General features: G+C 37.1%; 1 protein-coding gene and 1 long non-coding RNA gene across 3 annotated transcripts in view; one reads left to right on the top strand and one right to left on the bottom strand.

Moving 5' to 3' along the window:
- The window catches only part of LOC148944341 (uncharacterized), a 337,879-nt gene that overhangs the window by 26,432 nt on the left and 293,972 nt on the right, over positions 1–17,475 (top strand). The window lies entirely within an intron of this gene.
- The window catches only part of LOC148944346 (uncharacterized), a 574,325-nt gene that overhangs the window by 530,572 nt on the left and 26,278 nt on the right, over positions 1–17,475 (bottom strand). Inside the window, exon 5 of one of the 2 annotated variants that reach the window (XM_089100775.1) lies at positions 16,057–16,255. The exons of the other annotated variant lie outside the window; for it this stretch is intronic. Within the exon in view, the coding sequence (XP_088956901.1) occupies positions 16,128–16,255 (128 nt within the window). The 3' untranslated portion in view covers positions 16,057–16,127. Of the gene's footprint in view, positions 1–16,056; positions 16,256–17,475 lie in introns of those variants that run through there. 2 annotated transcript variants of the gene reach the window in all.

The following is a 17,475-nucleotide window of genomic DNA, read 5'->3' as shown; positions in this document are numbered from 1 at the left end:
TTTTGGCACTTTTTTCACAGGCTTCGAAAATTCATAGTGGCAACCCTGTCTATTAGCTAGTTTTCTAGAGGGACTCTAAAAGTGTCCATTTTTGGCTGATTTGGACACTTTTGTCCTTAAAAGTTTTGGTAACCCTGAAAGGCTTAGTTTCTACCGAACAGCTGGTCTTGTGATAATTGTGTGAAAGGGTGCATTCTTACAAGTCGCTGAATTTGAATTTTTCTCTAATTATAAGCGTTTCGTCATTTAAAAATGCTTTTTGATCAATTCGGTGAGTTACGATTAAACATTATTCATGATTTTTGAGGAGGGTGACCCAATTGTAACTGCTTCCTTTTGAAGTGGTCAACATAAACTGTTATTGCTACTTAATCATGAAAAAGGGGCGCTTATTTCCCTTTACTATTGTTTATTATAGAGAGAATAAAAGCAAACTTTATTCGTGGAATAAAAATATTGACGGTCAACGATAAACATTAATTGAATGTTTTCAATCAAAATATTTCATTTTTCCCGTATTCACTTCATAAATCACCTTTACTTAGCTAGATTATTTAATTATTTCTATTTTGGTTATTTGAATTCTATACCTTTCTTTAAAAAAGTTTCGTTTATCCTTTTCGGGGGGGGGGGGGGAAAGTACTCCTAAGCTTAAATACTTGACAATTTAAGTTGGAGAGCAGATATAAATTTGACAATAGGTTTCTGATAATGATAAAGAAGGGGGAAAGTAAGCAGGCACCAGGGGTATGAGGGCAAAGGGGGGGATTTCTTAAACTAGAATTTTTCCTTTTTTCAGAATGTTCTTCTATTACATTTAAACACACTTGTATAAAACATTTTTAGCTCAAATGTGAATAATAGCCTTTTTTCTTTTTACCATTGCTTATTATAGAGAGAATAAAAGCAAAAATTTAATCAAGGAATAAAAAATATAATTAAGGTGTATGATACTCATTCAGAACAAAGTTTTTTGTCAAAATATTCTATTTTTTTCATATTCCATGTTACTAACATGAATCACATTCACTTAGGTAGATTATTAGATTCCATTTTTGCTCATTTTCGGTTTAAGGGAAATCTCTACTTTCTCTGAAAATCAAATTTTGTGGAAAAAAGTTTTTGTTTTAACTTAATTACAGGAAAGAGCATATCATATGCAATTTAAATCACGCTGTTTTTAGGCTTTGTTCAAATAAAATGTGTCGTGTCGTCATTGCTCCCAATCTCTGCTTCGTGAGAAGCGTTTCTAAGCTTAAATACTAGGCAATGATATAAAAAAGGGGAATTAATCAGTCCTGATCGCTGTCATCAGTGTATGAAGACATAGGGAATGATATGTTAGAGATGAGTTTAACGGGAAACTATGATTTTAAGGTTCAAGTTGTTTGGAAAAACAAAAACATTTTATTTCAAGAATTTTGATGACGTGCTTAGCGGATGGGCTACTAGAAACGAATTTAACCGGAATAGTATGTTGAAATAAGATGGATATTTTCACTTCATCAAAAACCTAATATTTGATTTTTTTAAGAATAATTCGGACCAATGGCCCCCACCCACAAAGAAGGCAAGGGCAAGCTAAGATGACCCCCTCCCTAGTGCGTTCACTTCAAGGCCAACGGTTATCATGTGCAAAAATGCCACCCCATCCACACCCCCACAAAAAAAAACAGGGGGAGTGCACTACCTTCAGCCCTTCAACATGGGAAGATCGCCATAAGCTAAAAATTATCTCCTACTGCGGGCCCTTTAAGACTAACATTTATCATTTATGGAAAGAATGCCAGGCCTTCAAGATCAACGGCCCTCTTACGAGGTGAAATTGCCGCCCCTTCGCTTCACATCCAAGATGGAGTGTCTGACCCTCTACGCTCGCCAAGCAAGATGGGATTGCTGGATCCTCTGTGCCATCCAACCAGGGCGAAGTTGACAGTCCAATAGTGAGTAAAACTATAGATATTCTTTCATAAAGCTTATTATTGGGGCGGTAAAAACTTACCATTTTTTCTAGCTAATGTATATTCTTTTTAGTTTTGCTATAGGAGACCTGTCGATATTTTTGAGGAGGGTTGAAGACCCCCTCGCTCCTAATAAAGAAATGGCTAAAAATAAGACATTCCCTCTACCTTAATAAAAAGTCCTGACCAATGCTGCTCTTGCCGGTCCTAAGAGAGAAATAGCTCTCTTCATAATGTATTAAAAATAATGTATTCTAGTGTTGAAAACTCAGCGTTTACTACCCCCTCTAAGAAATGGGATTTGAGGATCCTAATTCTTAGATTAACATTCTACTTTTTCAGCAGAATAACCTACTCTTTTCAAAGCTTAATATCATAATTAATTCATAAGACTTTTTATTCTTTTTCAGGCTCCTGAAAATGATTACCCTGTTTGGATCAAGCAGCTGCTGGCGGATTTATTTGGTGAAGAACCCCCGACAAAGAACAAAAACTCCCCCTCCGTAAATTCTTATGACTCTTTAGAACATTATAATACACGAAACGTAAGGGGGGGGGCTACATTCTCCACATTTTTGGGATACTTTCTGGTTTTAAATTTATTGCTCGTAGTCTGGGATCCATGGGTCCGAAGGATAACTTTGGGGGTCCATCTATGGAATAATTTCTGATCTTTAAATCATTAGCTGGTACTGTTGTCAAAATACATCCGATGGGTGAGTTCCATCCATGTTAAGTTCCATCCAATCTCCAGCTTGCGGCAATTCGCACGTAGATCTGAGCGTAAGCGCGTCTGATCACTTTCCAATTATAAACACTTTTCGAGTAATTCCTGCCTCTCCTAACCCCCCAACTAATGAAAAGAAGTGGAAAATCAAAACTAATTGGAGTAAAATTGACCTGGCTACTTATCATTACGTATTGGATGAGATTCTCACAAAGATTAAAGTGCCGTTCCAATTACTACAGCAGAGTGTATGTATTCAAGATGAAGAGAAACAGCTGCTACTAAACATCTACTGTAGTGAAATATCTCACGCACTGTTATCTGCCGAGGCCGCTGCGGTCCCCATTCGTAAAGTCCGAGTGGGAACGGAAATTCCAAAGTGGTCCGAAAACCCTGCTCTAAGTGAAGCATGTGGTCGTGCAAAATTTTGGCTTAGGCTCTGGAACGAGTGTGGTCGTCCGAAATCAGGTGTTGTAAATGAAGTTCGGCTGTTCAGCAAACGCAAATTTGCTAAGATTTTGTCTAAGCATAAATGTGAAGTGATCGATCAACATAGTCAATTGATAAGTAATGATCCAAATGCTGTGTGGAGATTTCTTAAACGTAATGGTGATCAGAATAGTGTCGAACCTGTGATCTCTGAGCAAGATTGGGTGTCCCACTTTACTTCTGAGTTCTCTCCACCCGAACAAGATCTTGAAGATAAATATGAAGTCGAACTTGATAAGTTCATGGAATTGCCTAGTTCTGGTGTTGGCTACATAGTAACTGTTCCTAATCTGATTCGTGCAATTTCAAAATTAAAAAAGAAACAATCGAAAGGTGTCGACAAGTTGTGTGGGTTGCATCTTGTACATGGTACTGCTGGTCTCCTGAGTCATTTAGAGCTTCTATTCCAAATTATCTTTAATTCTGGTCTCGTTCCCGACATTTTTGGTACTGGAGTAATTACACCTATTTTGAAAAAAGGGAAAAATCCGTTTGAATGCGTATCTTACCGCCCTATAACTGTTTCGCCGGTTTTATGTAAGCTTATGGAATTGCTAGTTATAGATCATATTGCTTTTCAATGTTCTACCCCCGATAATCAGTTCGGATTTAAAAAAGGTGTTGGTCGCGAGCACGTCCATTATATTCTTGCTAATATATTAATAGAAGCTGATGAACTGAATGAATCCCTTATTCTAGCGAGTCACGATGTTAGACGTGCTTTTGATTCTGGGATACATCCCCAGTTATTAGTGTCTGCTCATAAACGTGGTGTGGACCGATCGGTTATTTTGCCTTTTCGGGATATGTATAAGAAGCTTCGAGTCCAAGTTAAAGTCCCGTCTCCTAACGGGCCGATTGTATTACCAAAAGCTATTCCGGTTAGAAAGGGCATTAGGCAGGGTGCAATTTCGTCACCCCGGTTGTATAATAATAGTGTTCTCGAGGCCCAAAAGTTAGTGCAAATGAGCTGCATTTTCCGAGGTTTGGATGTAACATTACTTAATTACGCAGATGATATTTTTAATTTAAGTAGATGTTTGTCTCGTATTGAAGAAAATTTTCAGATTCTAGATGATGCTTATAGAGAGATAGGCCTATCTTTTAATGCAAGTAAAAGCGAGATTGTTGCTTTCAATAGGAGAAATGCAGATTGTATAGATCTTGCTGTCAAATTTTGTGCTCAAGAGGTTCCACTGTCTGACTCCATAATGTACTTAGGAATGCCTATAGGTCATAACATGGCATCTACACGTGCTCGCCAAATAAGTAATTTCGCAGAAAAGGCACGTAAGGCTTACGGGGCGCTATCTTCAACTAAAGCGAAATCTAATCGACAAATTCGAGCTAGGCTATATAATGCACTGGTGATCCCACACTTTCTGGCTTTATCACCGTTTTGGCATATATTTAGTGTTAGTGATAAAAGAAACCTTCGATCACTTTTTTACAAATATGCAAAATTTCTTTTAAATACCCCACCGTGGGTTAAAAATTCCAAGATGTCTGCAAGGTTCGGTATCACTGATCCGATTGCTGCTGTGACGAAACGTCGTTCTGAATTTTTGGGGTCGGTTGGGCCTAGTAGTCTGGCAATTTAAATTCGTCCTTTGTGTGTTTTTGTAATTTTGTATTTTTTTATTGGGGGTGTTTCTTAAAGTTTGTTTTTGTTTTTGCATTTAAGTTTTTTTTTTTTTTTTTTTTTTTTCTTATTCTTTATACACCAATAGTGCCATTTGTGGTTTTGTATCGAGTGGGTGAATAAAATTATCTATCTATCTATTGCCTCCTCAAGAAATTTTTAGACTAATGTTACATTCTCTTTCAGCCTAATATAAATTCTTTTACAGGATGAAATTAGAAAGTGTTTTAATGGGCTAATAAGCTCTTTTTTTAGGTTCACATAGCAACATCTGAAGGGCCTACATTCTCTTTGAGGACATTAAATCGATACTGGAGTTGTAACATGCCCCAGAGAATAGTCAACATGAGGGGGTTTAAGTGCGGGGGTGAACCTGGTTAATGTAGCTCCCTCTATGTTTGATATAGTTGCGTTTGAGCGGGATCTTGGCCTCAATAAGGACTATGAATGGGTTGACCAGGTACCAACAAGTGAGGTTGAGAAAATGCCCATCCTGCAAAATGACAGTGATGAGGGGGAGTAGGACAAAGTGGAATTGGTTCAACCCCTATTTGCCTGAATTATATCTAGCCGATACAGCTTTGCGCAATATGTATGTTTTAGAGCTGAGTTTGGAGACCCCTTCAATACTCTTAAAAGTGATAGTATCCGTACGGATCTAGTAGACATTGTACAATCTTATGTCAGCAATAATCGGGCACTTCTTGAATGACAAATTATGGAGGCGGGAGGTAGGAACAGTCTAAAAACGTCTATCACACAAAAAAAAAAAAATTAAAGGAAAAGTCGGGCGAGGGGTACTGGCATTACTTGCAAACGGAAATGTAGATGCTTCACCCAGACTTACATGGTTTTGAGGACGTTTTTTCGGATTGGGAGACAAGTATTTGTAATAAGTTAGATAGTCATAATTAAAAAGAGAACAGGTCATTAGTTTTATTTGTAGAAAATTTAGATATAAATGCAACTAAATTAAAAAAGGAATTTTTTTCGAGAGGCGGGAGGGGGAAGGGGGTTTAAAATATAATGTAGATTTAAAGGGTTGTAGAGGTGTGCAACGCTTGTCTTTCGATATGAGCTTAGAGCGCTTCAAGTATTCAGTCCTCTTGGCAAGACATGAACCCTGCAGATTTGATGCTAGTAAGACGCATTTGGATGATTCGGCAGTTAATGGTGGCGAGGAGGCGGCAGAGTTTCCTAAAGTATATTTTAATTGCTTAAAGGGGCAATAACCTGTAACACTTAAGGGAATAGACATTTTTGAGAGGGCCAATGAGCAGTTAAAGATTGGAGTTTTAGTGTTAAATTACGATACCGAGTTTGAAGGGGGGACTTAAAGATAAAAACGGGGTTTCTTATTCAGTGAAGGCCCCATCTATTGAATCGGTGAAACACTTAGTATGGCTTCCTTATGAGCCTGTTAAAGACCCTGATTCAATAGGACATTTGTTTCCTACACCCCCCCCACATTAGTTGGATTTTAAGTGAGGGTAAAAAGCGTGATAATGAATGCTGCTATTGTCCATGTGTCTGTCTAGATTTCGTACCGAATTAAAACTAAAACAGAACTTGAGGCACTGTAAGCGTCATGGATACAAGTCCGTGGATACTATTTCGGGCGACAATACCATCTTGCGTTTCAAAAACATTCAGAATTCACTCTTGCAGAGCAACAAGGTGGCATTAGACATCAAAGCCAATCTCATTGATTTGTCCGATGAATCAAACTCGAATCGTGCTAAAGAATATGAAGCGGTTACAGTCTCTTATGGGCAAGCGCAAAGAGACTTAAGTAATACCATGCAATTGGTAGAGGTATTTGAGACATTGGATTGGGAAGATTGTGTAGGTGCAGCTATGGTTTCACTTATTAATACAGGTAATAAGACAATTTCACGGCTGCGCAACGTAAACTATCCAATGACTCTATCATCAGAAGACGAGTTGGCAATTAAAAATAAAGATATGTTTTGGGTTTGTAAGAAAAAATTTGTTGAGGGTAGTGGAAAAATGTCAGTCCGCGACTATGACCATTTAAGTAATCCTATTTTATTGGAGGGGAGTAACTTTCGTCTAGTGGCACATAAATCTTCTAACTTAAACGTTAAACAACAATACTTTCTACCAGTTTTTATGCAAATTTCCACTATGATTTTAAATTCGTATTACCAGCGTTGACATGTTTGCAGAAAGGTGAAGCAGTAGGTGGCGTTTGGGTAGAATGAGTCTTTTTCATATAAAATCATACCCAAATCATCTAATAAGTTGTTGCTCTTAGAATTCAAATGGAAAACACATGAATATAATAATACATACTTGAATACATTCCGTGCTTTAGATTCCTATAGTTTCTTCCCCAAATCTCTAATTCAACTCATTCAAGTACAGAAAATCGACGATTTTAATAGTTTCCCCTCCTCAAACAGAGCTTTTCGGAGGATGAAACGTATGATTTATTAACGTGTAAGGGCATATATCCGTATGCGTACTCCAGTTCCACCTCGAGGCTACGTGAGAAGAAACTGCCACCCATCGAAGAGTTCTATGATTCATTTCGGGATCGCCAACGCAACACTACCGACTATGAATTTGCTAAAATAGTTTGGGCCATGGGAGATTGTAAAAATTGGGAGGATTATTGTAAAATGTATCTAGCAAGGAATGTACTGACGTTCTTGGATATTGGCTCTAAAAAAGCGGATGAAATTTAAGAGGAATTTTTTGGATTTAGGTTGCTATTTTTCAACTCCTCACCTGGTAATGGATGTAATTCTAAAAATAAGCAAAGAAAAAATGTTTGATCACTGAAGTGGATCAGAACTTATACGTAGAGAGATCCATTTAGGGGGTGTATGTTTTTCACGGGGATCGTATCCTGGAAAAGGACCCGACTGGGCAAAGCACGGGTAAAAAGTCTAATACGGTTTTTCTGGATATGAATTCCCTTTATCCTTCGAAAATGTCTCATTTCTCTTTGCCGTGCGGGAATTACAATTGGCTGGACAATCTTTGTGCTCCAAATTTCCTCGAAATATCCACTGTTGAGGAGAATAAACCACAAGCATAGTTTTTTTTTAAATTGATGGTGAAATACCAGCGGAACTTCATGACTTGGTAAAGGGCTTCGTTTTTCCTTGCATAAACATACCGATGCCTAGGGACTCATTGAGTCCCTATAATTTATCTTTGATAGTATATGGGAGTATGCACTGGACACCTTCAAAACAAAAGCTTATTGCCGACCTTCATCCGAAGTAGAATATAGTTCTACATCACGTTCTTTGGTTCTGGATTCTGGCCAACGGTTTATAGGTTAAAAGATTCAAAGATTCCTCCAGTTTTATCAAAAGCCATATATGAAGATATTTATTGACACCTTTGTCAGTAAACTATCTGAGACAAAAACAAAGGTTGAAAAGGAGATCTTAGAACTCATTTTAAATTCAGCCTTCGGTAAGGTCTGCGAGAGTATGTGCACTAGGGGTCGTTGTGAGGTTGTGACCGACTCAAAAAAATGTTCCCGAATTATTGCAGATCCAAATTTAACATTATTTACGATCACAGACTACAATATGGTTCTCTTACATGAGAAAAAAGAAGCGTAGTTTTTAATGAAATAATTACCGCTGGCAGTGCTATATTATAAATTAAAAAAAAACTCATGTTGATATTTTATTTAAATGTTTGTAAGCTCCAATGACCGCGTTAGGGACAAGTTCAAGTTTACTATGGGGATACAGATTCATTATTGTTAAAAGTTAAAACTGAAAATTTATTATACAATTTGGAAAATGGTAAGCCCATTAGCTCTCGAATGGACAACGCCAACTGGGACGAGTCCATTTACCCTAAGCTAGAGGAACACCAGGTCCCAAATAACTTATTATTTTTAAAATCTGAGACGGGGCTTTACTGGGTATCCAAAGTTGGGCTTGCAGATCCCAAGGTGTACTGTGTGAAAACGCACAATGAGGATATCAAAAAAAGTCTATAAGGGGATGCCTTCACACTATGTAAAGGTTAATGTCGACATGAGTGTTTATAAGAATTGTGTAGAAAATAATTTAGCTCCTAGAGCGAGTGTCATGGCCATTCACTCTTTAAAATTCAAAAAGAGTACAGTTCGAGTTTAAAAAATGCCATGTCGGCCATATCGGAGAGAGTATATGTGCGCACAGATGGTGTGAGAGTATTACCACACGGACATTACCTTACTTCATATCGAAACGCATGTGTTGAGTATAGACGGCGTCTCGGTCTGGAGAAAGCTCAGTAGTTGGCGGGAGGAGGGTCAATTTTTTCTATCCCAACAATCTGTATCCTAAAAGTCTCTATCCTCGAAAGTCTCCAGCTCAGCGGTGTGTTTTTATAGTGATTCTACATGTTTTTATTTGTATTTTGCGCAAGACTGAATCGTTGTTTAAAAAAATGCTTAATATTATATTATTTTATGTTTCTTTAAGACCATTAAACCGTGCCCAGCCACCACAGCGGGTCTTCCGTGTCCTCCAGATGCCAGAGAGGCCATTATCTCCTCTGGGGAATCCGGTTACGTCCACACCTCCGGTTAGAATCCTTTTCTAAGTACCTTTATAAATGTCGTTTAACTCACAAGTGCTTGTTTTATGTAAATACATTTTAAAAATATGTAGTGCATTTATTTATGCATTAGAAGACGAAAAGGTGACGAATAGGATAATATCTCAACTCTTAGAGACTCTGAAGAGGTTCCAATCAAAAAAGATCGGGAGGATTTGGAAAACAGCAAAGACTCCGATGAACATTATGCAAAAAGGCGCACTGAAAGGAGTTCCATGTTTTGCTTTGACCAGGAGGCTACCATGGTTTGATAAAAAATTAAACAAAATGGTTCTTCTACTGGCTACAATGCACGAGAGTGCTCCTTTAGTCTATTCAAGTATAAAACCGAAAGTCTTCAAAAACTACAACTCGACTAAAGGTGGGGTTGCTACCTTCAACCAAATATGTAGCGATTTGGAAAAGAGCAAAGACTCAGATGAACATTATGCAAGAAAGGCGCACTGAAAGGAGTTCCATGTTTTGCTTTGACCAGGAGGCTACCATGGTTTGATAAAAAATAAAACAAATGGTTCTTCTACTGGCTACAATGCACGAGAGTACTTCTTTAGTCTATTCAAGTATAAAACCGCAAGTATTCAAAAACTACTGCTCGACTAAAGGTGGGGTTGCTACCTTCAACCAAATATGTAGCGCTTTGGAAAAGAGCAAAGACTCAGATGAACATTATGCAAGAAAGGCGCACTGAAAGGAGTTCCATGTTTTGCTTTGACCAGGAGGCTATCATGGTTTGATACTTCCCTAAATAAAACAAAACGTTTCTTCTACTGGCTACAATGCACGAGAGACCTTCTTTGGTCTACTCGAGTCGAAAACCACAAGTCTTCGAAAACTACAACTCGACTAAAAGTGGGGTTGCTACCTTCAACCAAATATGTAGCGACATGTCCTGTTCTAAGAAAACTAAATGGTGGTCATTATGTGTGTTTTATAGCCTCCTAAACAATACTTCATTAAAAAATTATGTGGTATACAGCTTCAACTGCGGAAAGATTGGATTGAAGCCTCCTAGAAGGAAATGCTACATGAAGGAACTCTTCCGATGGGTATAGCTAGTGCAGTCTCACTTGTAGCAAAGGCTTTTAAGTAAAAATTTGACCCACTCATTCTTAGAATAAATCAAAGATGTCGCAGGAATTGCAAGTCATTCAGGAAGCCCAGCATCTCAGGACCAAATGTGAAAAATTTGCTCACTATGTCATTTCAACTCCGTAGGATGGTGATCACCTTCTGTGTCAAGTTTGGCGAAGTCATTTTTGCAGAGCATCAACCGAAGATATGCATCCCTTGTGGTAACATCTCATGAATTTTGAATAATTCTCCCATTTTTGTATTCTTTTATATGTAATCGATGCACAGTTATAAAAAACTGTGCTCTGCTCCTCATGTTTTTGCAGGCATTCAAGTTCGAAGTTGTAAAATTTATGAAGCAACAGTATTAATGCAACTTTTAGGAAGCGACAGTTTTTCAGGGTTAACAAGGAATCCTTTCGACACAGGATTTTTTTTTTTATAAAGAAGGGTATTCCACTGAACCGAGAAAACTTCAAATTTGAAGAGAGTCGAACTGTTTGTTACCTCCAGGATCACACCTCTGAACGCGCGCCTATTTGCACGAAGTAACAACTTTAAACTCAGATCTGACTTTTTTTAAAATTAAATGGCGGCTCGTTTTACCTCAAGAAACGAACTTTTAAACTACACATCATGTAGCACAAAAAGATTAACCTGTTAAAACCTGACGAGAAGGAAGGAGTTTATAATGGAATTCTTTTCGACGTTTATCATAGGCAACGCAATAGCGCTGCCTAAGTAAAGAACGATGTTGGCATAATGTATTATTTATTTTTTTGTTTTATTTTATTTTTTCCATGCCCGGGCACCTCGTATGGAAGGAGTTGTCGTAGAAACTTCGAAGAGGCTCATTCGATTGGAAATTGGAGTGGCTAGTGCCATTTTTAACAGTCGAAGGTGATTGGAGGGCAACTAGCCCCCACCCCCCCACCCCCATCATTGCCCAGATCATATTCAATCGAAATTGTTAGATAGCCATTTTGTTCAGCGTAGTGGATTTCCAGATAGAAAATATGTTTTTGAGGAGGACATTCCCCCACAACCCTCGGGGAATGGGTTATAAGTTATGCCATGAGGGCATATAAGAACGATGTTGGCACAATGTATTATTTATTATTTTTTTTTCCTTTAGAGCAGGGAACTTCGTATCGAAGAAGTTGTCGTAAAGAGTTCAAAAAAGGGCGCATTCAATTGGAAAATGGAGTGGCTTGTGCCCTTTTTAATAGTCGAAAGTTATTGGAAGGCAACTGACACCCCTTCCATGCCCACGATTTCCCGAAATACATATAATCAAAATTTTGAGATAGCCATTTTGTTCAGTGTAGTTTATTTGCAGACAGAAATTACGTTTTGAGGGGGACACTCCCCCACAGCCTTCAGGGTAAGGGTTGTAAATTATGCCCTGGGGGTATATAAAGTTTTTATAGAAGGCGTTGTCGTAGAAACTTCAAAAAAGGCTCATTTGATTGGAAATCCAAAGGGCTAGTGCCCTTTTTAATAGTCGAAAGTGATTGGAGGGCAACTAAGCCCCCCCCCGCCACGCCCATCAGTCCCCCAAACACATCACATCAAAATTTTGAGATAGCCATTTTGTTCAGCGTAGTTGATTTCTAGACAGAAAATATGTTTTTGAGGAGGGCACTCCCCCACAACCCTCGGGGTAAGGGTTTTAAGTTATTTCCTGGGGGCATATAAGGTTTTTATAGAACGTGTTGTCGTAGAAACTTCAAAAAGGGCTCATTCGATTGGAAATTGAAAAAGCTAGCACCCTTTTTTATATTCAAAAGTGATTGAAGGGCAACTAACACCCCTTCCACGCCAACCCTTTCCCCAAACACATACAATAAAAATTTGAGATAGCCCATTTGTCCCACGACGTTCAAAGTTCAGGAAATTATACCTTTGAGCCGGATAATTCCCCCACAGTCTTCAGGGTAATGGTTATAAGTTATGCCCTGGGGGCAAATAAGGTTTTTATTGAAATCTTTTTCGTAGAAAGTTGAAAAAGGGCTCATTCGATTTGAAATTCAAAGGACTAGTGCCCTTTTTAATAGTCGAAAGTGATTTAAAGGCAACTAACTCCCCTCTCACGCCCAATTTTTTCCCATATGCTAACAAACAAAATTTTTAGATAACCATTTTATTCAACGTAGTTGAAAATTTAGGAAATTAGGTCTTTAAGGATGACAACCCCACAGCCCCCAGGGCAAGGGTTGTATGTTATGCCCTGGGGGCATGCAAAGTTTTTATTGAAAGCGTTGTCGTAGAAATTTCAAAAGGGCTCATTCAATTGGAAATTGAAAGGGCTATTGTAGTGTAAAGGGCAATGTATTATTTTTTTTCCATCCCCGGGCACTTCGTATCGAAGGAGTTCTCTTAGAAACTTCGAAAAGGGCTTATTCGATTGGAAATTGGAGTGGCTAGTGCCCTTTTTAATAGTTGAGAGTGATTGGAGGGCAACTAACCCCCCTCTCACGCCAATCTTTTCCCCAAACACATCTAATCAAAACTTTGAGATAGGCATTTTATTCAACGTAGTTTTAAGTTCTTGAAATTAGGTCTTTGAGGATGACAACCCCCCACGACTCTCAGGGAAAGGGTTTTAAATTATGCCCAGGGGGTATATAACGTTTTTATAGAACGCGTTGTCGTAGAAACTTCAAAAAGGACTTATTCGATTGGAAATTGAAGTGGCTAGTGTAAAGTATTTAGAACATCAATTCAAGAAGCTTTTCCGTTTGTTAGTTATTTGGGAATTTATGTGTCAACGAGAGCGGTCCAGGAGGGGGGGCTCTTGGGACTAAAGCTAGCCGTGGGAAAGGGCTCGTTCCCAGGCATGGTCGAACAACCAATAGCTGGAACTTCCGTTCCAGGAAAGTTATATTCTTGGTTCATTTCTAAAGGCAGTCCATCTTTAGCCTTCGTCGTAGCTAGTTGTTCTTGTGCTGCCTTAATTTCTCTATGTGTATTCTCACGTTATTTAATAAAGACCATGTAACAACGTTTATCGTCTATCTTTGGAATTTACGTAAGCCATTACATCTGCCAATATAAAAGGCATACAAATAAAGAACTAAAACAGAGGTTTACACTAGTACCCTTTTTAATAGTCGAAAGGGATTGGAAAGCACCTAACACCCCTTCCACGCCCACCATTTCCCCAAACACATCTAATAAAAATTTTGAGATTGCCATTTTGTTCCACGTGGTTCAAAGTTCAGGAAATTACATCTTTAAGCAGGACACTCCCCCCACAGTCTTCAGGAAAAGGGTTATAGGTTATGCCCTGGGGGCATATAAGGTTTTTATTGAAATCTTTGTCGTAGAAACTTGAAAAAGGTCTCATTCGATTCGAAATTCAAAGGGCTAGTGCCCTATTTAATAGTCGAAAGTGATTTGACGGCAACTAACACCCCTCTCACGCCCATCTTTTCCCTAAATATATCCAATCAAAACTTTAAGATAGCCATTTTATTCAACGTAGTTGAAAGTTTTGGAAATTAGGTCCTTAAGGATGACAACCCTCCCCTCCCCCTCCCCACAGCCCTCAGGGCAAGGGTTGTAAGTTATGCCCTGGGGGAATATAATATTTTTTTGAAAGCGTTGTCATAGAAACTTAAAAATGGCTCATTCAATTGGAAATTGAAAGGGCTAGTGGCTTTTTTAGTACTTAAAAGTGACTGGAGAGCAACTAATGCCCCTCTCACGCCCACCATTTTCTCAAACACATCCAATCAAAATTTTTAGATATCCATTTTGTTTTGCACTTTATTGCACATTTTGTTTTGAGATATCCATTTCAAAATCTGCACTTTACTGAAAAAGTACGAATAAATGTGCATTATCAGTTTGATATACATATACTGATATTTAGTAATCAAAATGTTAATATTATTTTATTTATTAAAATTATAGAAGTAAAAATATTTATATTTTTTCCGTAAAGTGCAAATTTTGTTCGGGCCTTGGGAAGGCATACGTGTTTTGCGCCCAACTTATGTTAATTTCTGCTCGTTTTGAGTTTGACTCGATTATTTATTGTAATTTCCGTTCGTTTTTGGGTTTCATTGCACAAATCGATGCTGATTTGTGGAAGTTTCACGCATGGTAGATTATTTGATTTTTGCTCATTTTTTGTTTAATGGAGTTCTTTACTTTTCTTTGAAAAACTTATTTTGTGGAAAAAATTTGTTAATTAATAGTGTAAAATAAGACATCCAATAACAGTGCATATTTGGTTAGTAGGTTTCGTTCAGAATCAGCCAACTACTATATAATAATTGAAATAAAGTGCAGCATCGGGTAAAAAGTTTTGGACTATTTCCATGAAAACTTCGCATAAATGGCTCTCTATCGGACTTTTCACTGTGAACTACAATTGTTCGTAAAAAAAAGTATGTTCTTGAATCAACGAGAGGGGGCAAAAGTCTAAGGTAAGGGTCAGTTAGCCCAACCTATTTTTGTTACTGTTTCCAAAACAGGTTACGAACCTCAATTGTTTGTGGCTTGATCTGAGTCCAAAGTGAGTTAAGAGTCAAAGGCAAGTGAAGTACAACTTGCCAAAGCAAAGAGATAATGCTTACTCATGAAAAGAACCTCGTAACCACATGAGGGTATAGTTCTTAACAAGTTCGTGCTCGCTATCAATGGGTGTTTTACTTAATCCTCTAAGTAAAGTTCCTTATGCTTATGAGCTTTGTGGTGCCAGTGGGAAAATTTTGCACTTAATAATTATCACGAATCTAACGTCGTTATGATTTTTTTTTTTTTTTTATATTTTTTTATTACTCTGGAGAAAGGTTGCTCTTTATTTACTACTCCTTCTGCCCATGTAGTTTCTGAAGAAATATGCTTTGCTTAAATGAATTATCCATATATTCAAACATTCTACAAATCTTGGAAAAAATCCTGCTCAGTGTTCTCAATTCACGAAAATGTTCAGAGAGGAAACATTTTTTTCTTTTGATCTTTTCTTTTTTAAACAAAGACAAAAAGATGTTGGCAGAATTTTCTATGATTTTTGAAAAGAAAATACTAAAAAGTGCTTTTTACAAAATACATGAGGGGTAAATTCTCCCCTTACCTGTTATAGGCCAATTGTTTTTTCCCCAAATCAAAGGATGTAACTAGTGGATCAAATTTGATTCATTTTACTGTAAAGCTATTTCTGATTCGACTGTTAAGATTTTTGGAGCAAGTTTTTAGTCGAGAAGTTTAATCAGAAAAAAAAAAAAATCGTGTATGTAAAATCATGTATGTTAAATAATTGTAGTTTTAATTGGGAATATTGTACATAAAATATTTCGGTTTGCCTTGGGAGAACAGGTACTGAAAAACGTAAGCATAATGTATAAAACCTGCTATAAAAATCTTTGTCTTGCTTGCCTTTTAAAATACCATGGGATGTGTATTTGGGTCTTTGAAACGATACACCCTTTGGCTGCACTTTTTTTCAATTTTTTTTTATAAATATTTTAATCAAATCTATAAAATTAAAAGTAAATACTAAGGAACTAGGGCTCAAAAGTTCACAGCTTGAGAAATATACTTTAAAAAACAACCCATAGCGTAAAACCTTTTATTGAGTATATTCGATTATTTCCGACAAAATGTGAACAAAAACGGGAACTGATGTTTATCTTCCGAATCCGAAGCCACTGCCATAGCCCCCGAAACCACCTTGCGAACCATAGCTCCCATAGCTTGAATAAGTTTGACGATGTCCAGCATATCCACCTCCGTAGCCGCCAAGAGATGATAGACCTGTAATAAATAGGTTTTATTTCTAAATATACGAGATCTGAATATGGATATTTCTATATCTTCTGTCAAGATGTTCATTCCTGCGAATTTACTATTCCAGTAAATAGTTCAATTTTGATAAAGCTATACGGGATAGTATTTGAGTAAATTAAAACTACTGTTAAACCATGGCCAATTATTTTTTTCTTTTTTACCTCTTTGGTGAACTGATTACTGTTTCAGATCGTCACCAATCTTGTCATTTCTTCAAATAGTATGGTCAATGTTTCTCAAGTTCAATTTTTTTGAAAATCTCAAAATTAAATTCTAAGTTGTTTATGCGGTATTGAAAAAATAGCAGAGCATAAAATGTTTAAAGGTCCAATGCAAGTATGTTCTAGGATTGTTATAAGTTAAAACCAGTGTTGCTTTTGTCACGATTTCTCTTTTGACTGTTTTGAGTAAAATATTTAATGGAGTAAGAGGGATTTTACGATTTTGTATAAATTTTATTCTGCAAGCAAACTGTTATAATGTTTATCTTTTCATTCAAGGAAAAACCAATATGGCAAACCCTCTAACCAAAAGAATACTTCAGTTTTATTTTTGAGCACATAAGTTCAAACGATTCACAACGCAAATGGTTCAAATCGCATGATGGGACTACAATTTGAGCTTTGCAAGGCATTAACCTGTTAATGGAGTCCCAAAAAGTAAAGCATTTGAGGAGCTATTCATCCATGTTATATATCTAAATAAAATAAATTATTTTTTTAGTTTCTTAAATGCGTTCAAATGCTTAGAAACATGCATTTATGTTATATTTTATTATTAGATGATTTTATGATATATTTTTGGGGTCAGTTGCCTTAGCTTTTTGTATCTGTTGTCTTACCAGCCCTTCTTCAACTGTTTTCAAACTTGTCTAGTTTTTCAAGAAGTTCTTAAAAAAGTATTTTGAGTTTAAAATCGAAGTTTCTATCATGTCTTTGATACTATTCTGGAATTCATTTTTCTGGCAAACCGATGTCAGACAAGCATCTGGAAACAAAACTTAACAGAAAGCAAAAAAATTGTCTAAAATCGTGTTGTCTGCACTAAGATCCTTATTTCTTCCCAAAAAAAGATCATTCGACAACGCAAAGACTGAAGCTGTAATATTTATGACATCATTCCCGTGAAATATTAAATTACTTCTCAACGTTTCATCAATAAATTCTTAATAGAGCTATACAAGGTTT

This window comes from Artemia sp. Qi Xiang Cuo, chromosome 14, assembly GCF_049724085.1.
Source record: "Artemia sp. Qi Xiang Cuo chromosome 14, ASM4972408v1, whole genome shotgun sequence".
Lineage (NCBI taxonomy): Eukaryota > Metazoa > Arthropoda > Branchiopoda > Anostraca > Artemiidae > Artemia > Artemia sp. Qi Xiang Cuo.
This window is presented reverse-complemented; position numbering and strand designations above follow the sequence as displayed.